This window comes from Arachis hypogaea, chromosome 8 (assembly GCF_003086295.3).
Source record: "Arachis hypogaea cultivar Tifrunner chromosome 8, arahy.Tifrunner.gnm2.J5K5, whole genome shotgun sequence".
NCBI lineage: Eukaryota > Viridiplantae > Streptophyta > Magnoliopsida > Fabales > Fabaceae > Arachis > Arachis hypogaea.
Genome location: NC_092043.1, coordinates 34,578,270 through 34,599,379, shown reverse-complemented (window position 1 = coordinate 34,599,379; position 21,110 = coordinate 34,578,270). Strand labels below are relative to the sequence as shown.

The window sequence follows — 21,110 nt, the reverse complement described above, 5'->3', positions numbered from 1 at the left end:
AGTGAGTAAATCTATTACTCATTGCTCATGTAAAACTTGGCTAGAGCGGTCAATTCACACCCATGAAAACACTGAAAGGTGACATAATTCAGTTAGAGGAAGAAAAAGAATACCCTTGTGCAAGTTCAAGACCTTATGTTTCTTGGTCATGCAAAATAAATGTACACAGAATCCTTGCTTTGTTAAAACTCAGAAGCATAAGAATTGAAAGCCATCGGTACAAGAACATAAATATGCAGCCGCAATGCCTCTAAAAAGAATGAGCATGCATTGAAATGGGTAAACAATAAAAGCATTAAGAAAGACAAGAGTCTTACCCTCTATATTCTTTAAGAATAAAAGCAGATTGTTCATAGTAAAAATCAAATCAAATCAGATTCTTGTTCTCCAATTTGCACTAAGACAAGCCATGAAGATTAGTAAAATCCTGTGCCCTTGTAGCGTGCAATCTATGGATAACTGCGAATGCATGTTCTGAAAGCCACAAGAATAATTCATCTGAAGTAAACAAAATCTTGAGCAGCAGATATGAAAGTTGGCTGAAATGACATGGCCAGAAATGCACAACATAGAGAAGAATGGGAAGTCTGTTTTGCCATTTCAACTTTATTCAAGCAGTGTCTTTTCAGGAAATTGTGGAAGGGACCTAAATCATGCTGTGACTATAGTTGGATATGGAGAACAAGGTTTCAACTATCAAGTATTGACTAGAGGAAAACTCATGGGCAAGTAACTGGGGCGAAGCTGGCTATATTAGGATGAAGCGTGAAACCATGGACGAAGATGGGACTTGTGGCATTACTACGGATGCTAGCTATTCTGTCATCACAGATGAAGCAGTATTGTGGCCTAGTGACAGGCTGTGATTATAGAATGAAACATGTTAGCTCAAGAAGATTATTACAAAGCTTTAGAAGGGTTCAACTATGGCCTCGAAACAATCATATGAAATTGAGTAACATGCAAGAAGATTAGGAAACATTTTGGGGACCAAAAGTTAGGAACAAAATGGGGGAAGGAGAAGTTATAATATTATAAAAAAAGTAAACAAAACTTCAACAAATGAAAGAGAAGATAGCTTAACCAATTCCAGTGAAAAGATAAACTAAATCTAAGTCCATTGATTCTATATGAATTACATGTATTGAATGTGAAAACTAGTAAAAGAAAAAACAATGTAACACTAGAGCAAAAACGACATGACATAGAGCAGTTAATAATATAGTGCATTTATTTCTGCGACAAACTTCTACGTCAGTCATTTTCTTAGACAATCCTATGAGACTAATATCGCTAAAAAGTCATGCTATAATGGAATGTATTCAAAAGCTCAAAGAAAATCCAGCTGTGTTATATATACTTACATTTTTTTCATGCTTTAACTTCAAAGATTATAGCTCGATAGATTTTGAAAATCCATAATTTTATTGCATTACGTAGTCACTCCTTCAACATCAAGAATTGTTATTTGACAATTCTAAATAATTTCAAAGCTAAGATTTTAGTGATGTGAATCTTTGTCTCACAGCACAAGCTATCTTCCACTCTCCTATGCTAGCTAGGCCTTCAATTATTTTCTGCCTGGACTTGATATATGGTATAAAACCTCTTTCTGTCATTCCCATTGCAACCTTTCCAGCTAAAACATACTCATGTTTCTCCAAGCACCCTTCAATGACTGCCTCATAACTCTCGAACTCAACAGAGTGACCCTCTTTCTCCAGTAACTCAATCATCTCAACAGCTTTCCATATCTCCCTGTTTGCCCGCAATGCTGCAAACAGTTTCACTAGTGTTCCCTGTCCTGGAGTCAACCCATATTTCACAACCATTTGCTTCATCAAGTCCACTGCCTCAGCAGTCTTTCTGGCTCTGCTTATTGCACCAATTACAATGCCATAACTATTAAAATCGGGAATACATCCTGCTCCACCCATGCCATTCAAGACTTTAACTGCCTCTGCCAATTGACCAACTGCACAAAGAGACGATAGTAGATAATTACAAGTCCCACAGTCAGGATGATATCCAATTGACTGCATCTCAAGCAAAACATTAGCTACAGAATGAGAGAGACAACGGTGATCCAACCAAGCAGAAGTGAGGAGAACATGTGTCTGAGGAACTGGAAAGCAGCCAGAACGCAGAGTCCGTTGTAGGACAGCAAGTGCAATTGGGAGCGGATGAGAACTTTGGAGGGTGTAAGTTAGCAAGAAGGAAAGGGCTATCTTAGGCTTAGAGCGAGGTCTGAGAGGTATAAAAGATTGCAACATTTCATCAATAACTTGCACTTGCATGTTCTGGGAAAATGAAGAAAAGAAAGAAAAAGGATTATTCTTTGAACTATGGCAGGACTCTAAGGGAATGAGAAGGTCAGGGATTTTAACATAGTTTTTGGCTTCCACTTCAGCTCTAATATCCTTCTCAAGCTTTTGCAGTGATGACACCGAACGTACCAAATGGCACTGGTTCAAAAGAGGGTGAAAAGGTAAAAGAAACCTATGCATTGTAACTGCAATGACCATTCTTGGTGAATTAATATACTCCCAAGGCACCTTGTGACTCAAGAAACATGAATCCTGTTCGAAGTTAGTCAAAAAAGGAGATAATTTGAGTCAAATAGATGGAAGTTAATAACAAAGCACCTTTGTTTTCCTCTGTTCGTAGAGGACTTTTGGCAAACACTTGGTGAGCAGCCAAATAGATTTTGAGTCATGGTCATGTGTTAATCATAATTCAGCTGAAAGTAAAGAAATCAGAACACTTAGGCAAAGAAAAATCACTTTTTGTGTATAAAGTCATATAACATCATCATCGATACAAAATCAAATAATCATTAGTGGTCATCCTCCAAAATCCCATTTTGCATAATTTGCAAGTGGCGCACCTGAAAATAATTTATCAAAAACATAAGGGCAAACAAATAAACATTATAGTATTTTCATAATCCCAACTAACAATAAAAAATTACCAAAACAACAACAACAACAACAACCAATTTCCCACGCCATTGCATACTAACCTAAACTAATTTTAGCTCCTTTCAATAATAAAAGAATTACAGATAAAAAATCCATTTTGCTTGCACAAGGGAGGCAAGTAAATTAAAGGAAGAACCTTTGGACTTGTCTTAAAAAAGTGCATCGCTACTCACTAGGGGGTGTTCATGGACCGGATGAAACCAGATTTGTCTGGGCCCAGACACAACCCTAAATATTGACTGGGTCCAAGACCCTTACCTGGTTCTAGAGCCGATGAAACCTCATTACTTTCGACTACAATAAAACCGGGTCTCTATAAATCCTAAACTAAAAAAGAATGAAAAACAACTTGCTGCCAATGGAACTTAAAATGCAGAGTTGAACATTGATACAAATTTATCTTATACAAGTTCCAACTCATCAATTTGCAAGAACAGATCCATATACCAAGAGTCAGATATTTTGCTAGAATTTGGACTCAACAAATCAAGTATAAGCAAGGTTCTGAAAACCGGACCGGTTATCGAACCGCTCTAGTTACTGGTTTACTGATTCAACTAGTTCAACTGTGGTTCAACCGAAAATCATTTTATAATAAACAACAGCTGATTCTATAAAAATTCAATGAATAGAGCAACTGGTTCTAAACACTCTTCTACAGCATTTTTTTACTTCAAAAGGGGATCATAAACAACTAGTTCTATAAATAAACAAACTACAAAAATATGCAATGCCAAAAATAGGCCAATGATGAAATAATAAAGGGTTTCTCTCTTCAATTCTATGTTCAAGCTTGTAGCAGACCAGAATCAACAGAGTAATACCATTGAAATAGTCTTCTTTCTTAATTCTTATATACCTCAGAATTTCCTACAAAATGAAAATTGAACAAAACACACAGCCTTAAAATAAAAAAAAAACAATACTCAGAAATCATCACCTCTTCCAAACACAGCCTTAAAACAAAACAGAACAACATTCAGAGTTTGAGCATTGATCACAAAAAATTGATTTCTGAAACAAAACAAACAATCAACAAAACAATGAAAACAGATTTTTTTTTTCCTTCAGAAGAAGAAAACAATAAAAACATGAAGCATATAATAAATCAATGATAACCAATATCAAGCAATAATCTCAAAGACAACAATAAATACACAACAACAATTTAGCAAATGATCAAGAACAAGACCTAAATAGAAAATCCAACAAATTAAATCACAGAAACCTAACAATTTAGCAAATTAAAACAACAGCAGCCCAACAATTCAGCAAATTATCAACTTAACAAGTTCAAGAACAGAAAATCACAACAAAAAAAATAAAAATAACAGAAGAACAACAGAACAACAACATAAGAACAATTGGGAAATTAACAAGTTCACAATAACAGTTAAGATTTACCAGAAGAACACTAATGCAAGTGGAATCATCATGCTAATATGTTTTCTGCAAAGATGCTATTTGTGCAGCTAAAATTTCCTAATTACTAAGATCCAATTATTCTAATTCCACATGCAATCAACTTACTAAGTTTCTAAAAGCTAGAAATTATAAAACCAACCAGAAATATGGTTAAAGCATTTCATCAAACATGTTGAGTGCGGTAAAATTAAAACGAAATAAGAGAATTCAAAACTTAATATCAATACGATAGAGAAGAGAACATAACTATTGTAACTTGAATTCAGTCTATCAAAAAATCCAAACCACTACCAAATCAAATAGTTACTTATTGTAATAGAAATCAGAAGTTGCAGAGTTTGAAGCAGAGTATTGGTGTTGTGTGAGTGTATTGTCTGGTGGCGGGTTTAGGGAACTCACGGCGGCGACAAAAGAGAGCAGTTCGACGGCTAGGTGGAGCGCGCGGGTTGGTCGCAGAGTTTGAAGCAGAGCAGCGTGGCTTCCAGACGAACGCGAATGCGAACTCGAACGGTGAGCGGCGAGTGAACGCGAACGGTGAACGCCGAGCGAACGTGAACCGCGAAGAACGCGAACGAAGACGACAGCTGAACGAAGACGCGAACTTGAACGGCAAACAAACGGCGACGAAAGCGCGGCTGAACAGACAAAGACGACGGACGCCGAGCTCGAGGAAGCAGCCGCGTCGGTGACAACGAACAGGGGTTGAAGACTTGGAGCACGAGGGAAGCTAGATAGACGGACGGATGGCGAACTTTGAGTGCGACGGACGGCGGCAGTATGCCACTCCTTGCGGCGGTGGTGTAGTTTTTTGGCTGGGTTTGCGTGATCTCTTTCTGAATGAAAGAAAGAAAGGGAGAAAGGGCGAATGAGGAGCTTCCGTTTTTCTGTAAACCGGCCAGGTTCTGATTTAGTCCGACCGGCCGGTTCTCGTCCTATTCAACGGTGTTTCACCGATTTTCTGATCAACAGTTTTACATACTTGACTGGACTGTTAATGTTGTTGGTTTGCAATTGAATCGGTTCGACCGATTGATCCAGTCTAATTTTCAAAACCATGAATATAAGTGAAAAACTAAAGTATGTTGATAATAGTCCCCAACCTAAAAAATTGTTCTCCATTTTTTTCCATTTACCTTACCAATAATATTTTCATGACTAGGAAATGCATCAATTAAAAATCTATAACGAATAATTCACATATTTTTTTATCTTTAATTATCAAAAAATTTAATAATGTCACTATATATTCAGTAACATAAAAAAACAGCTTTATTACCAATTATTGGAAAACTCATATGCACTAAACTAAACAGGGAGATAAAATTACCTCGACAAGCATAACTATGCTTACACCACAGGCAACCCCACAAAAGAGGGTTGATCTCAGAAGCTCCTCCAAGTACTGCATAAAAGATATTCAAAATCAAAGAAACCATTGAGCATTCATGACCTTTTTTAATCCTAAATGCATAACGATACAATTTATAATCAGACTTTAATTTAATTTTTTCAAAATAATTTTTTTCAATTAACTTGGTTATTGCAGAATTTCAATTTAAAAAAAAAATGAAATTAACAGTAGCTATTGGTTAATGCGTACATGCAGTGAGCTTGGGGAAAGGGGAGGGGGCGGCTGAGGCGAGGCGAGGCGAGGCGAGGCGCGCAACAAGAAGCAGTGATGCATTATGTTCTCTTTCACTTAGGGCTGTGATCATTCTTATTTCGTTAAGAAATCTTATGAACTCTTACATGCCAACATGGGGATGTAGCTCAAATGGTAGAGCGCTCGCTTTGCATGCGAGAGGCACGGGGTTCGATCCCCCGCATCTCCACAAGAGATTATTTATTTTGAATGTTATTCAAAAGAATTATAATTAAAACACACAATTATTCACTCTTTTCCTTATAAAACCACTCTCTTTTGCTTATAAAACCACTCTCTTTTGCTTATTTTTATATTTCTTTAGGATTATGATTCCTAATATATTACTATGGTCTAAGCTCACATGCAGAGTTGTCTTTATGTTTAGTTATTATTGGATTATAACAAATTAGGCCTTTGAGTTACAGAGCAGCAGATGTGTTCTTGCTTGCATTTTCCCTTCTCAGCAGAGCCAGCTATGAAAATATCTCTAAGAAGGTTATTTATTCCCAAAATACCCAATATGTCTACCTTAATTACTATATGATATTATATTATATTGTATATATGGCATGTTAGAATTCCAAAAAGAAGAATCTGATATTAGGCTAATTTTTTTGCGATTCCTGAACTAATACATTATGCTCCAACTGTGCCAATTGTTCTTGTAGGAACAAAACTTGGTATCATAAGATCATTGAAATACTTGATAATTTTTTATCTATATTATGTTGCAAGTAATTCAATAATTATAATTGGTTACAGATTTAATAGAAGACAGGAACTATTTGATTGATCATCCTGAAATTACACCTATAACTACTTCCCAAGTAAGTCAATTTTCTAAATAAAATTCATTATTTGTTAAATTTGTTTCTCCTTTAATAACTATTAAATTTTTTAAAATATTTTGGACAGGGAGAAGAGCTGAAGAAGGCAATTGGTGTTGCTGTATACATAGAATGCAGCTCAAAGACTCAACAGGTTTATATATATTTAATACGTATTTTTTTTTTTCGCTTTAAATGTTAATTTTGAAATCCTTTGTAATTTTAACATGGACTGAATGCCAATCCTATTCTATTTTTTCTTTCAAGTCACTGAATGCATGTATGAAAATAATTCATCACAGATATATTCATCATACGAAGGGATATTGATTTTGTATTACAAACTTGAGAATATATGTATAAACTAATAACTTTTTAACATTAGCATAATTTTATGTCATTGTTGCAATATTTCAGAATGTGAAGGTCGTATTTGATGCTGCAATCAAGGTTGTTTTGCAGCCGCCAAACCAAAGAGAAAAAGGAAGACAAGATCATCCATTTTTCTTTAATTGGTTGATACGTGTTTCAAATATTCGTGATATGAAGAGTTCAAGAGTTATTTAGAATATATTTTAGTTTACATTTTTAGAATATTTTATTTAATATATTTTGATTTTGTTTATATAATTACTATTGGGCCCTATGTCTATGGGTTTTAGGGTTTTTCTTTGTTTTAACCTAATAAAAGGTTATAAATACCTCATTAACTATTGTAGTCGTAGTATAGAATGATTTAGAGGTTTCTAAACCTTTTTGGTTTCGTAATGAAACCATGGTGTGGACAATTGAGGTTGAGGAGTCCCTCTCTTGTTGCATTGGATAATTGAATAGAAGGTTGAGGAGTCTCTTCGATTCAATTCCCAAACTATGGCGTTGACAAGTTAGGTTAAGGAGTCACTTTTTTGTTGCGTCAAAAAATTGGGTAGAAGTAGAGTGATTCTCTTTGTACTCAATTTCAATCTATCATTTTTGTTTCTATTTCAATTTCAATATATCTTTTTTATTTAATTTCAATTCTTATCTTATTTATCCTATTATTTTGTATCATTGGTGTTCGTGTTTGATTCTCTATCATGTAAAATAATTTGAAACTCTCTTTTCAAATTTCTTTACTTTGATTGTATTACTCTTCCTGAACGCGTATTACGAACTCTTTAGTCTTTATCATTTTTTGAAGACAAATTTTGTCGTATAAAAAATATATACAATACTTTCATCATCTTCAGTTCATCACTTCTATATATGTTGCTCAACACTTTTGTTTTTCTTAGCTAGAAATTTTTTAAGTGATTGTGTTAATTATTGTCGCAATTATTAGCATCAATCAAATTTTAGATGATGTATATGCAACCTACAAAATTATTACGTTTTGTCAATTTCTGTTTAACAAGACTCACGTAATGGCCATTAAGAATTACGATAGTGTCTGTGTCACAAAGCTGAAATTTTTATGAAATTTATTGTTTTTAGTTATTATTTAATTATTAACTCAATTTTTTTATTTTAATTTTTTTAATTTAATAGCCTAACAACATACTTTTAGACATTAATGGCCAAAAATAATAAATTCTAATGATTTTTTAACATCTTTTTTTTACCAAAATAAACTTTTTCTTTTTTTTTCAATTAAAGATGTAAAGTATAATATTTAACCCTTTAATATTTTATCCTTCATTTTTTTTGTTTCACATATAAAATATATGATAAGAATACCTTCTCAACTGAAAAAAAAAAATAAAAGGATCTAATCCCGGAATTTCACATCATATATAGATAGGACAAATGGTCGGACGTAGAGTTTGTGAAAATAACTAGCCCTTAATGCATTTCGATTCTAATTTGATCCATTGATGTCCAATAAAGAATTAAATATTCTATAATGAAGTTATCTATTTGGATGTTCCTATGAGCTCGAATCCATCAACTAATCAAATCAACCTATAAAAGTTGTCTAACTCACAGGTCACAGCCCAAACCACATAGGATTAAGGACCTGAGTAATAATCTAACGACTTATTAAATAGAATTTCATCATATTTGAATTTTGTTTCCACCATATACAACCTTCTTACAAATGGTGGAAATCGACTTCACATAAAGTTGATATTTGAGAGTTGTTAGATGATTTGACTGATTTGACTAAATTTTTATCTAACATCTCTCAGATATCAATTTCACGTGAAATTAACTGCACCTAAATTTTTACCATGTTAAATATGATTTTGGTCACTTCATACACATTCACATAAACCTAACCTTTACTTCTAAAATTCTTCTAACTTAAGCGTCAAAATCTTTAATTTTTTTTCTATAATACTCTCAATATCTTAAAAGGATATCAATATTCAATACCTAAGGATAAATGAATATTAAGACACACCGAAAGAATAATTAAGAGAGATATTGGTACTTTTAAAGCCGATATGGCAGGCACCGAAACTTGCTCCAAATACCTAAACATCATCTCCTCTTTATTGAAATGTGATTAAGAAAATAATATCAAAGATGCTATTATAGAAGCGCTTGTAGCTCAGTGGATAGAGCGTTTATTTCCTAAGCAGAAAGTCGTAGGTTCGACCCCTACCTGGCGCGTTTATATATACCGAATAAAATGTTTTTTTATTTGTGTTCACACCTTACACAAATTGAACATTCTTTGGCTTAATCGCAGCCTTAATATAGCGATGACCAGACATTTTCTTTTCCGTGTAGCAAATTGTCACACGATATATTAGTATTGAATAATATAGCATTTGCATTATAAATGAAGTATGATAATGAGAATGAATGATATGACATAGTATTTCCCTACTTAAAATGTGTCTTGCCAACCAACTAGATTTGACAGAGTTAGCAAATGGTATATTTTTTAGAACACTTTGTTATAAGCTTAATTCTTGGCAAAATGTAAAAAGGAAAAAAAAACTGTTAGAGAGGTATATCCATTTTAGTAATTCAAAGTCTCAATATGCAACTAGTCATATTGTTGAAGAATGAAGATGGATAACTTCTTAATCAACAAAAAATTGTAATATTATTGGATACAAGTATGTTAAAATAATTCAACTAAAAGCTAATTTATTTATTGGATATAAGTATGTTAAAACGTAAAAAGGTACATTTTCTTTTACTTGGTTAATTCAAGACATCTCTTTCTATAAGGGTTTCAAGTAAAGTACTCTCAAATAAACTTTATTTGTTCTAAAATAAAGAGAATTATAAAGTGATGAAATAATAGATAATCACACTTGAATTATGTTGTGAGATTCATTTGTATTAAAAAAATCCCTAATGATAATTAATAACTATGTTAAGTGTACACAAAAAGTAAAAAGTAATTACAGTATAAAATACATATTAAAAATGAGTTAAACAATATAATATATTCATATATAAATATATAAAAATTAATTTTAATAATTTTTTTATGTATAAATAATTTTTTTTTAGATAATTAATTGTCCCCTCATTTTATCATTTTCCAAATTTATTCACTTTGAAGAATCTAACTCCCTCCTTTTCTCTCCTCTCAAGCGGAAAAAAAAAATCAATATTAATAGATATAGAGGATTCTTTTAGTTAAGCATTTAGAGCATTATGTATTTGTATATCCTTCTCTTTTTTTTTTTGGTCTTTCTTTTTGTTACTTGATATCATTATTGCCATTACTATTATTTAATATCAGTTAGTTGTATAGTTGGTAAGCTATACAGAATTAGTTAATGAGGTGTACAGATTTAGTTAGCGTAATAGTTAGTATAGTTATAAATAAATAGTTATAAAGCTTGTATTCTTTCAGATTTTTCATTAATGCAAGTTTCATTACTTAATTTATTTTCTCCTTCTTTGATCATGTATTCTTCTCCAATCTCACATGCAATTTAACATGGTGCAGTGAGCGTGGATGGAGGGACATAGAGATTGTAGATTGAAGAATAGATAGCTTGTTCTCTAATTCACGATCATTTGGCGTGATTTGAGAAAATTTGAAGAGTCCGGCTTCACAGATAACGCAATTTCTCTATTCTTCTCTGCCTTTCTCGATCAGACCTGAAACTCTCCTCTTCGATTGATCTCCTCTCATTCTTCATTTCTTCAATCAGATCTGGAATTGCCTTCCTCTATTCGATCTGAAACTCTCCTCTTCGATTGATCTCCTCTCATTCTTCATTTCTTCGTCTATTTTCTTTTCTTCTTCTCTCTCGAACTCGCACAACAGTGTTTGATGAGAGCTTCATAACTCACCTTTCTTTACGGTGACGTAACAAAGTGTTCCGATCAACGAGATTGAGAGAAAAAGGTTACGAGTCAATTGGTGAACCCGACGTGAAACTCGCACTTATGGCTGAGAAATTAGGAAGCGGATCTGGATCTGGAGGTGTTGGTGCGATGGATGCTCAACAGTTTGCGGCATTCTTCAGTCAAGTTGCACAGATCCAGAGTCATCTCAACAAGACAAATCTGAATCAAGATCTTTCAAGTCCTTACTACATTTTGCCGTCTGAAAATCCAGGTATACCTATCACCAATGTCACACTTATTGGTTCGAATTATAGTGCATGGAGCAAAGCTATGATGAATGCACCTTATTCTAAAAACAAATTCGAATTTGTTGATGGTACGATTTTGAAGCCTGAGAGAACGGATCCAAATTTTAAGGCATGACAACAATGCAACATGTATGTAGTTGCCTGGATTAATCTCTCCTTGAGACCTGACATATATCAAAGTATTTTATGGAATAATGACATTTAAAGGCAGCTCATCGAGTACTGCGCTATGTGAAGGGATCCCTAGCTACAGGTCTCTTCTTTTCGGCAAAGTCGGACTTATACCTCATCGGTTTCTCGGATTCTGATTGGGCCGGATGCCCTGATTCTCGCAGGTCTACTTTTGCATATTGTTTCTACCTGGGACCCTCTTTGGTAACATGGAAAAGCAAGAAATAACTTACAGTTGCAACCTCCTTTTCTGAAACTGAACATCGAATTTTGGCATTGACAACCCGAGAAGCTCAGTGGTTAAGCTATGTTCTTCATAATCTTGGTACTCCAATTCAAAAACCAATCAATATATACTGTGAAGCAATTCAGCAATCTATTTTGCCACTAATCCTGTATTTCACGAGCAGACAAAGTATATAGAAATTGATTGCCACACAGTTCGTGACAAGCTACAAGAAAAGCTTATCCACTTTCTCCCCATTTCAACCCACAATTAGGGGTGGAAAAAGGCCAGGCGGCCTGCCAGGGGCCTGCAGCCTGGCCTGTGTTTGGCCTGGCCTGGCCTGGCCTGTTATAAAATAGGTACAGGCCCAGGCTCTTTTAAAAGCCTTAATACATTAATAGGCCAGGCCCAGACTTACTAATTAACCTTATAGGCTTGTCAGGCTTGCCTGGGCCTGTTAAAATATAATTAAATATATAAATAATTATTTATTATTAATAAAATTATGGGATATTTTAAATTTATTATATTTTATTATAAATATTTTTGTATATTTTAAATATGTTAAAAGTTTAAATTTTTTTATAAATATTAAATATATGACATATTACATATAACTATTTTTATTAAAAAATAATTTTTTTAAATAATATTTTTATTTTTGTAAAAAAATTTATCAGGCCTTCAGGCCAGGCCAGGCTGAATAACAGGCCAGGCCTAGTACTTTATAAAGAGCCTATAACAGGCTGCAGGCCAGGCTCAGGCCAATCAACTGTATGACAGGCCAGGCCTGTTAAGAGCAAAGCCTGGCCTGGCCTGGCCTGTTTCCACCCATACCCACAATCAAGCAGCAAATATTCTTACAAAGTCCTTTGCTCCGGTCCCTTTCATGCTGCATATTCTAAGCTTGAATTGTTGAACCTTTTTTCCCCCAACAATGCAAACTTACGAGAGAGTGTTACTTGATATCATTATTGCCACTACTGTTATTTAATGTCAATTAGTTGTATAATTGGTAAGCTGTACAGAGTTAGTTAGTGAGGTGTACAGAATTAGTTAGCGTGACAGTTAGTGTAGTTATAAATAAATAGTCATAAAGCTTGTATTCTTTGAGACTCTTCATTAATGCAAGTTTCATTATCTAATTTCTTCTCTCCTTCTCTGGTCATGTATTATTCTCCAATCTCACATGCAATTTAACACTTTTTAAAATTTATTGCATAGCCAAAATAATCACACAAATCCATTTTCAAGTTTCTTATTTTGGGGGCAATTTTTACTTTTTATTTTGCCCAATATATTTTTTCTACTTTTATCATTTAGATAAGTAACATTGATTTCCTTGAATCTTGATGTTGAAGGAATAGTACAACAAGAGACGCAAACAAAGCAACAAATCCCCCACTTGACAGCATCATTACTTTATTAATATTATGATTGTTAATTATTAATTTATTAATGATCATTTTACCAAAGAAAATAAAATAGTATTAAATAAGAAGAGATCATTCATCATTTGAGCTTTGAAGGCTTCTCCTTCTCTTCTTCAATACGCGCCTTTCTTCATTCTCTCTCTCTCTCTCTCCGTGTACTGTCTTCTACAATTCAACTACAAATTCAAAAAAGTTTCAAGCTTTAAACCCTGAACAACACCAAACTCAACGGCCCTTAACAACAATCAAGAGAGAAAGAAACCCCACGCTGAATTTTCGATCAGCACAAACAAAGGCAAGAACACTCACAATTCAAACTCCAATCGAAATCTTTTAGTTCTTCAAAAAAATGGGTAGCGCTTACAAAGCAGAGGAAGAGTACGACTACTTGTACAAGGTGGTGCTGATCGGAGACTCAGGCGTTGGGAAGTCGAACCTGTTGTCCAGGTTCACCAAGAACGAGTTCACCTTGGACTCAAAGTCCACCATTGGCGTCGAGTTCGCCACCCGAACCGTCCATGTTCACGACAAGATCGTCAAGGCTCAGATTTGGGACACTGCTGGCCAAGAAAGGTCTTTTCTTTTTTCCTCAATTCATGATCTTTCTTCTTCTCTTTTTGATTTTTGTTTTTGCTCAATGCTATGTGTAAGATTTGTTTCCCGATGATGAATTGAATTGAGTAAATTTCGAAAATGAGTGATCTTGTTATGTTTAGAGGTATTGTTGGGTTTGATCTTGATGATCTGGGCACTGATCAATGAAACAGGGGATTCTGAAATCTGGAGTAGGATTGATTAGTGACTGCCAATGATGGTGCTAGTTCTTTCTCTTTATGCTTTAATGATATGGTTTTGATGGATCATCGATGTGCTAAAGTTGGATAATTGATTCCCTTAGTGTGGGGGGGGGGGGGGGTTGAGTGTGTAGGAATGCTTGATGTTCAATCCATTGGATCTGGGTGGGGTGGGATGCAAAATTATTGTGTTATTTTGGTTGTTTTGCAATTTGTTAATTTTTGTCAAGATGAGTTAATCCTAAACAATGATTATTCTGATCAATACTTGATGCATTGGAGTATTGGACTCTTAGCTCTGTGTGAATGGCTCTGGTAAAATAAACCATTTTGAAGTGAGATAATGTGACGATTAAGGTCAATCTTAATCTGCTAGTGACAATGGTCTTACAAATACAAGAACATGGTGTTACACAAATTGTGAAATAGAGAGAAAGTTCTATGTTTACATAGGATTATGGAATAACCTATTATGTAATACTACAATCTTTGTGGCATTGTCTAGTTTAGTCTAGTCTAATATTCTAATCAGCGTTCTTTTTAATATTCCAAAATATGTGTACACATTCTACATTCTTTACTCATTCCTGAATGGTGAATGCCATATTTATCTGTTTCTTTCTTCTCAATTATCACAGATACCGGGCAATCACAAGTGCTTATTACCGAGGAGCTGTAGGTGCATTGGTTGTGTATGACATCAGCAGGCATGTGACCTTTGAGAATGTGGAGAGATGGCTGAAGGAGCTTCGCGACCACACGGACGCCAACCTCGTTGTCATGCTGGTGGGGAACAAGGCGGATCTACGGCACCTGCGTGCCGTGCCAACGGAGGAAGCCAAGGAGTTTGCTGAGAGAGAGAAGATATACTTCATGGAAACCTCAGCACTTGAGTCTTTGAATGTGGACAGTGCCTTCACAGAAGTGCTAACTCAGATATACAATGTTGTGAGTAGGAAGAGCCTTGAGGCTGTGAATGACACTGAAGCATTGCCAAAGGGACAGACCATAAATCTTGGAACCAAAGAGGATGTCTCAGCTGTTAAGAAATCTGGTTGCTGCTCGGCATAGTTTGTGAGAGATCAAAGAGAGCAATTCATCATCATAGACAGTGCGAAATAGTAGTATACTGAAATTTTTTTTAGAATGCATATGAATGTTTGATACCTTACCATTTTGTTGTTCACATTTTTTTCCCACTTATTTTGGGAAGTTTGGTGTATTGGCATATTCTATTGATTGATATGAATGAGTATCTTTTTGGTTTTTGTGTTTTTTTTTTTTTTGGTTTTTGAAGATAATATTTAAGGTAGTGGATTTTAACTCATTTGAATTGGGTTAGGATGACTCATTAAAAAAATTTAATTTACAAATAGGACTTTTATGAATCATATTTATTTTACATTGGTATAGACGTATAGTAGTGGAGAATTAGGAAGAAAAACAAGTGTGTTGGATCTTTGGTTCTTAAAATCAAGTAAATATTTAAAATATCTTAAAAGATGGAAATAAAATAAAATAATGAGATTTTAACAAGAACTATATATATATATTTCCTGTTTGGCTCTTTTTGTCAGTTTCCAAACTTGGACAAATTGTTGGTGCATGAACCAGTAGTACGTAGCATGGACCAAGTGGTTGGTTTCATGGCGAAGCAACGTGCTGACGAAGCATCTCCAGCTTTCCTCGAACCCCTTCATGTAATAATATTATACTTATGAAATTCCTTGCTCCACACTATGTAATGATATCGCTCTTTCATTTTCCTTATCCCAACATAATTTACATAACGTGATACACTTTGCATTGTTTAAGGATAATACATATTTGGGAAATCTAGTAATATTTGATTCAAGTAATATTTAGCATTACCAAATTTTTTTCACAAGAAACTCATCATTTCAAAAGCACTCTAAAAATGAATGTCTTCTTTGTCAAAACAATGAATTAAAGTTACCATCCAATATTTAAAGTTCATTAATGGCGATAAGAAAGCAATAAAACTGTCCTGTGTAAATAAGTAACTGACAAAGACAAGCCACTGAACAGAACCACAAAGCAAAAATAATGAAGTGCAGATTCATGAATTACAGATTTATAATATAACTTAATTACACGATTATGTTGCTCCACTAATGCTAAAATTGGTACTGTTTGTATGAGAATGCATCATTTACCAGATGGCAGCAAACTTCATGCGCATTTTAAGAACATACATGATCTGCATAGAAGATCAATTTTGCCACCACCACCATGAAACCCCAATGCTAAAACTTGCTACAAAATAGAAAACTAAGGCATGCAACCTAATGGTTCTATTTGTATTGATGCTGTGTCAGGAATTGGGAGGTGCTTGACCACAAAAGGGAGCTCCCACTGATGCCCCCCAAAAGGATGCAGAATCTTCCTAAATGATAACAAAGGCAGCACAATGTCAAATTCAATGCAAACTTGTAACGTTGGACTCAGAGACACTATCTACCACAAGGAAACTGTGTTCCTCTAACCAGAGAATGTTAGAAGTTTCCTCATGCTGCTACCTATCCTATGTATGTACATGTTAGTGAGAATTTTGGCAAGAACAAAATCACTCTGGATTTTTTGTTTCATGCTCAGGAGATCCACCATTCTCAGACTTGGCCTTTATTTTTCCGTCAGCGGTGCCTCCATCATCTCCCAAAACATCAGCACTTAGCTTTCCCATCTTATTTTGTAAATCAGCAAGAGATTCCTTTGTCAATTTTGCTTTAGGACTTTTCTTTTTATTATCGACAAACTTTAGTTCCAGTCGATACAATGCTAAGCTATCTTGGTTGTTGATCTCATACTCATACAAATGCCACTCGAGATAGCTTAGGGGCTGGGGATCCATATAATAGGACCTCTTATGTCCCCCATGTTCCTTCATCACCTGCTTCCTTGATTCATGCCAGCCACGCCCATTGTAATCTGGAAGTGATCTTTGCTTTCTATTTCCGCTCACAAATGCCCTTCTAGGCTGGTCGAAGAAGAGCCACTCCCTCAAAGTTTCACCCTCAAGAAAAGAGAGATCAAATAACTCTGCAACAACAGAAGAAAGTACTGATTTAAACACAAACAATAAAACTGCAGATGATAGCATGATTGTTGTTAAACAACAAATTAAATTGTAAGAACGTTATCAGTAATTGACTTCACGAACACACCAGGAGCTTTCCACGGGGATTTAGTTGAAGCAGCGCCCTCACATTTAGGGATGCCAACTTCCTTTCCCTGTGTCTTTGCAAGAAGTGCAGCAAATAAAGGGCCATCTTTTACTCCAATGCCTCCAGGGCGCAAAATTGGGGTCGTTCCAGGAAGACCCTCGTTATTTGCCAAAAGCTCATGACCGCTGCTGCAGTAGTCCTGGCAAATTTGCAACCCTTGAGCAGGTCTGAAACAATCCCATAGAGAACATTTAGGGCCTAAAAAAGCAGAAGGAGGAGGGCAGATATTTGGAAGAACGTTGGGCATAGTATCCTCTTCACACTGTTTGGCCTCATTTTCAAAAAATTGGCCATAATCAAAGCCTTCTTCGATAACTAGTGTATGGGAATCCAACTGAGTAATCATATCTGAGGTATCACTTTGTAGAGTTGAAGCAGGGCCATCAAACTGACCAAATCCTTCAAAAGTATCATGTAGCATGTGGCTATCATCAAAAGACTTCTGCAAGATACCAAGTGCACATCAGCTATTGATCGCATCCAAGATTAATCAGTGAAAGCACGAAATAAAACTAAATACACTACAAATATTCTGTTCATGCATATTCTATTTCAAATTATATCACAGAATTTCTGTTCTGCTTATAACCTAAATCTACGAATTTAACAAGTTAAAATTAATCTAAACAGGAAATCGAGAGCAATGCTGCATGCACTTCCCAAAATTCTCAACGACACTTTCAAATATATTGAACTATGGTTTTGCAAAAGTAAGCTGAGAGTACACAATACATAACTGGGACTAAACGGAACAGAAGATGAGAAAAGAAAACACACAACATGAATTAGACTCGGTGTATCAGGACACTAAACTTACATAACTGTTACTACTAAGCTATATAACTATCACACCGATGAAAATAGTACCCAAACTATTAAGTCAATGCGTTGTACAGAGCTAATTAATCATGCATTTTTTGTTGCTTTTTCTCTTTTCCCCTAATGGATCCCTAAAACTATAGTTAATTTTGAATCATGCCCTCTTTCACTTGACATAATTATGTCATAAACAGTTAAACAATTTGATCCTTTGATCTCTTTCTCCCATGGTCCATGGAAATCCATACTTGGCAATGGAAAAGCACCACTTTATCTTGCAAAAGTTTCCATATCTTAACTCTTTAAAAGATCACCAAAACATTATTTACAGATGCAATCCATATTTAGCGAATTCTAAAAGAGAACTAAGAAGCATACTAAATGAAAGTAACAGCCAGGCAACATAGACTTTCCAGAACTAGTGGCAGAAACTCACTTCATGAAAAGATGGATAGTTCACATCATGAACAGTGTGAGGATGCAGTTGAGTCTTCAATGTTTCAGGCTTTTCTAATGGACTGATTGCATCATCGTTCTCCTCAAGTTCTTGCAAAAGTTGAGCCAGCTCCCCCGGAAATGAGCCAAGGCTTCCTTCCTATAGAAAACCAGCATATTTGATTACCAATAACAACCCAAGCCTTGCCCCACCAAGTGGGAAGATCAAGCAATTTGGTTTTATAGATCAAACGACACCATAATCCTATGTAAACTATAATTACAATCAAACGATTTAAATCTAAAACTATTATGCATATCACAAATAACTTCTGATATATATACTTAATTAGCTATGTCTATGATTATAAACATACAGCTAAGGAGGTTGCTGGAGACTCTAGTTCTGCTTTCCACTCTCTAAGCAGTTGATGCATCTGCTCCTCAAACATAACAATGTCTTTATACCTATTCTCCTTCCTTGAAGACTGAAGATTGATGAAAATTCCCTGAATTTTATCAAGATGGTGCTTTTCCTTCTCCTTCATGGATTGATGAGAAGAAGATCCACATTTGTTCTTCAAGTTGTCTTTCATCATTGCAATATTTATGAAAACAGACTATCTGCAATTAGAATCACCATCGGCATTCAGTATTTACACATGGATGCTAAATTTATGGAATAATCAACTAATTAAGAAAAAATATATATCATAATCAGTTGGAGGAAGGAAGCAGTGGGTTGTTGACTTGACTACACAAAACCCTAACCGGGGAGGGAAAAAGTTTCGATTTTGGGAATGAAACTGAAATCACCAAATTGTCCATCTTCCTAATTGAATTGTAAAATTTCAACAGCGCAATTATGATTGAAAGTTGTCCAAGAACGTGGAAACGAGAATTACCTTGAAGAAGGGCAGAAGATACAAGTTCTTCTACAATTGGAAGGGGATCTCTTGTTCCTTTGTGTCTGCTACATTACCATCAAAGCTTCGCACCGCATTGCATTAGCGTATGTATATTAGGGATCTTTTTGGTCATTACTCATTATTAATATTATTTTTTCTTATGGAAAAAATGTTATTAAAAAAAGGAATATTTTCATAAGTATTTATTTTTATTTAATAATAAACACACATAATGTAAGCTTCCTATACTAAATGTTGAAAAGAGGAAGCGATTATTTGATATTTAATAATAAAGTAATTATTATTAGAATTTAATTAAGGTGTTAATTTTTTTCAATCAAACTAATTTTATTTAAAATTATTTTTTTATCTTAAATTCTAATGTTACACTTTTAATTTTAAATCCTAAATTCTAAATACTCCAAATGAGATTTGAATATTAAACATAGTTTTCTATACTTTTTTTTTATTTTTATTATATTATATACAAAATTGGCTAATAACTTAAAAAGTACTATTTAGATTTAATACGAAGTCCTAGCCCCTCATTGCTCCTTAAATCATTTTTCATAAACAAAAGTTAAATTTAATAAAGTCTATATTGTATTTATGTTTGGTTTATTTACAAACACAAAAAAGTTGTCATATTGAAATATAAATCAGCCAGAAATAAATCTCTGCCGACTACATAATGTAGTGGGCCTTTAATAAGAGAATTTATCTTTAACATATTATTACGAAGCAGCATTTTAGAAGCTACTAATTTTTATCTTTTGATCCTAATTAATTGATTAGACATGCTACATATACAAATTTTTTTTACTTACAAGTCATGTAAGTTGAGCCAAATCCAATAAAAATGAGCATCACCTGTATAAGCATGTGGCAATATGTACTCTATCCGCGAGTACCTAATCCGACTCCATCCGATCGGTGTGTAAACACATGCGCTACTCAACGATTTCCATAGCACGCTCACTTACAAAGTCACCATTATGAAAGACGCTTCTTTTTCCTCGATCAAAACCACAACCGTCAAAGTTCAAACCGCGTTCGAAAACTCTGAAAAAACTGTCAAAATCGTCGCCAACACTCGAGGAAATCAATAAGAAACTTCAAAATCTCCATAAAAAAACACCGAAAGATTATTCAAGGTACTGTTTCACTAATCTTCAAAATTTTTCACTTTTCTGTTTCTCATTTCGAATGTGAAACACTATATCGTCGTATTCCTGTTTATTAAGTAGATTCATTATGTGTTCTTGGTTGAAAATAGATATTACTACTCTCATCAAACTGTTCAATAGGTGATAACTGTTTTACGTTCTATTTAACGTATATTTTAATGTGTTTTTGTGTATGTTTACATGTTTGGAACTGAGTTTGTATAAATCAAAACTTTCACTGTATTTCAAGTAAATTCGACTGTAACTGGTGCTATTGTTCTTGAATTTGTACTTGTGGTTCTGGTGTCATTTTATGCATGTTTGGTTGATTTGAATATCATTTTGAACTCATATAATGTCATGTAACCCAAAAAATAAAAGAGGTGTATGTAACTGATATTTGGGTGTATATGACTGATATTTGGGTGCATATCAATCGAATTGGAGTGTAACTGGTGCTATTGTTCTATACCTAGTGTAAC

General features: G+C 34.4%; 3 protein-coding genes, 1 long non-coding RNA gene and 2 other non-coding genes across 16 annotated transcripts; 4 read left to right on the top strand and 2 right to left on the bottom strand.

Annotated features, from left to right (window-relative positions):
* Positions 1-103: 103 nt before the first annotated feature.
* LOC112707173 (pentatricopeptide repeat-containing protein At1g06270) lies at positions 104-6,142 on the bottom strand. 10 transcript variants are annotated; one of them, XR_011864796.1, is made up of 5 exons: positions 6,007-6,084; positions 5,734-5,808; positions 2,646-2,740; positions 1,365-1,975; positions 166-474 (listed from the first exon to the last, which is right to left on the bottom strand). XR_011864796.1 is itself a non-coding variant. In XM_072201205.1 (3 exons), the coding sequence occupies exon 3, from the start codon at positions 2,523-2,525 to the stop codon at positions 1,494-1,496; it is 1,032 nt and encodes a 343-aa protein (XP_072057306.1). In that variant the 5' UTR covers positions 2,526-2,740; positions 5,734-5,808; positions 6,007-6,084; the 3' UTR covers positions 1,407-1,493. The 10 variants fall into 10 exon arrangements, 5 of the variants coding, with proteins under 5 accessions (XP_072057306.1, XP_072057305.1, XP_072057307.1 ...); XR_011864793.1 differs by lacking the exons at positions 5,734-5,808; positions 6,007-6,084 and adding an exon at positions 4,806-5,548 and having other exon boundaries at positions 104-860; XR_011864795.1 differs by lacking the exon at positions 166-474 and having other exon boundaries at positions 1,407-1,975; positions 6,007-6,142.
* Positions 6,143-6,165: 23 nt separating this feature from the next.
* Positions 6,166-6,238, top strand: TRNAA-UGC (transfer RNA alanine (anticodon UGC)). Its single transcript has one exon. It is a non-coding gene; the product is annotated as a tRNA-Ala (tRNA).
* Positions 6,239-6,341: 103 nt separating this feature from the next.
* On the top strand, positions 6,342-7,889 carry LOC140174843 (uncharacterized). Its single transcript, XR_011864792.1, has 4 exons — positions 6,342-6,546; positions 6,814-6,878; positions 6,967-7,032; positions 7,296-7,889. It is a non-coding gene; the product is annotated as an uncharacterized lncRNA (long non-coding RNA).
* Positions 7,890-9,400: 1,511 nt separating this feature from the next.
* TRNAR-CCU (transfer RNA arginine (anticodon CCU)) lies at positions 9,401-9,473 on the top strand. Its single transcript has one exon. It is a non-coding gene; the product is annotated as a tRNA-Arg (tRNA).
* Positions 9,474-13,283: 3,810 nt separating this feature from the next.
* LOC112707172 (ras-related protein RABA1f) lies at positions 13,284-15,323 on the top strand. The gene is made up of 2 exons (XM_025758798.3): positions 13,284-13,834; positions 14,694-15,323. Exons 1-2 carry the CDS (start codon positions 13,611-13,613, stop codon positions 15,124-15,126), a joined length of 657 nt encoding a protein of 218 aa, XP_025614583.1. The 5' UTR covers positions 13,284-13,610; the 3' UTR covers positions 15,127-15,323.
* A 774-nt stretch (positions 15,324-16,097) lies between these two features.
* On the bottom strand, positions 16,098-19,636 carry LOC112707171 (transcription factor VOZ1). 2 transcript variants are annotated; one of them, XM_025758797.3, is made up of 5 exons: positions 19,460-19,636; positions 18,932-19,178; positions 18,556-18,714; positions 17,241-17,742; positions 16,098-17,115 (listed from the first exon to the last, which is right to left on the bottom strand). In XM_025758797.3, exons 2-5 carry the CDS (start codon positions 19,151-19,153, stop codon positions 16,643-16,645), a joined length of 1,356 nt encoding a protein of 451 aa, XP_025614582.1. In that variant the 5' UTR covers positions 19,154-19,178; positions 19,460-19,636; the 3' UTR covers positions 16,098-16,642. The 2 variants fall into 2 exon arrangements, with proteins under 2 accessions (XP_025614582.1, XP_072057274.1); XM_072201173.1 differs by having other exon boundaries at positions 17,241-17,739; positions 19,460-19,590.
* Positions 19,637-21,110: the final 1,474 nt, after the last annotated feature.

What these genes read in the sequence shown, in the direction of transcription:
- LOC112707171 (XM_025758797.3), bottom strand. Translation starts at nt 19,153, where the DNA reads ATGATGAAAGACAACTTGAAGAACAAATGTGGATCTTCTTCTCATCAA. An exon ending in CTCCAGCAACCTCCTTAGCT is followed by an intron (nt 18,715 to 18,931) that starts GTATGTTTATAA and finishes GGTTTTCTATAG; the next exon opens with GAAGGAAGCCTTGGCTCATT. An exon ending in ACTATCCATCTTTTCATGAA is followed by an intron (nt 17,743 to 18,555) that starts GTGAGTTTCTGC and finishes GGTATCTTGCAG; the next exon opens with AAGTCTTTTGATGATAGCCA.
- LOC112707172 (XM_025758798.3), top strand. Translation starts at nt 13,611, where the DNA reads ATGGGTAGCGCTTACAAAGCAGAGGAAGAGTACGACTACTTGTACAAG. An exon ending in GACACTGCTGGCCAAGAAAG is followed by an intron (nt 13,835 to 14,693) that starts GTCTTTTCTTTT and finishes CAATTATCACAG; the next exon opens with ATACCGGGCAATCACAAGTG.
- LOC112707173 (XM_072201205.1), bottom strand. Translation starts at nt 2,525, where the DNA reads ATGGTCATTGCAGTTACAATGCATAGGTTTCTTTTACCTTTTCACCCT.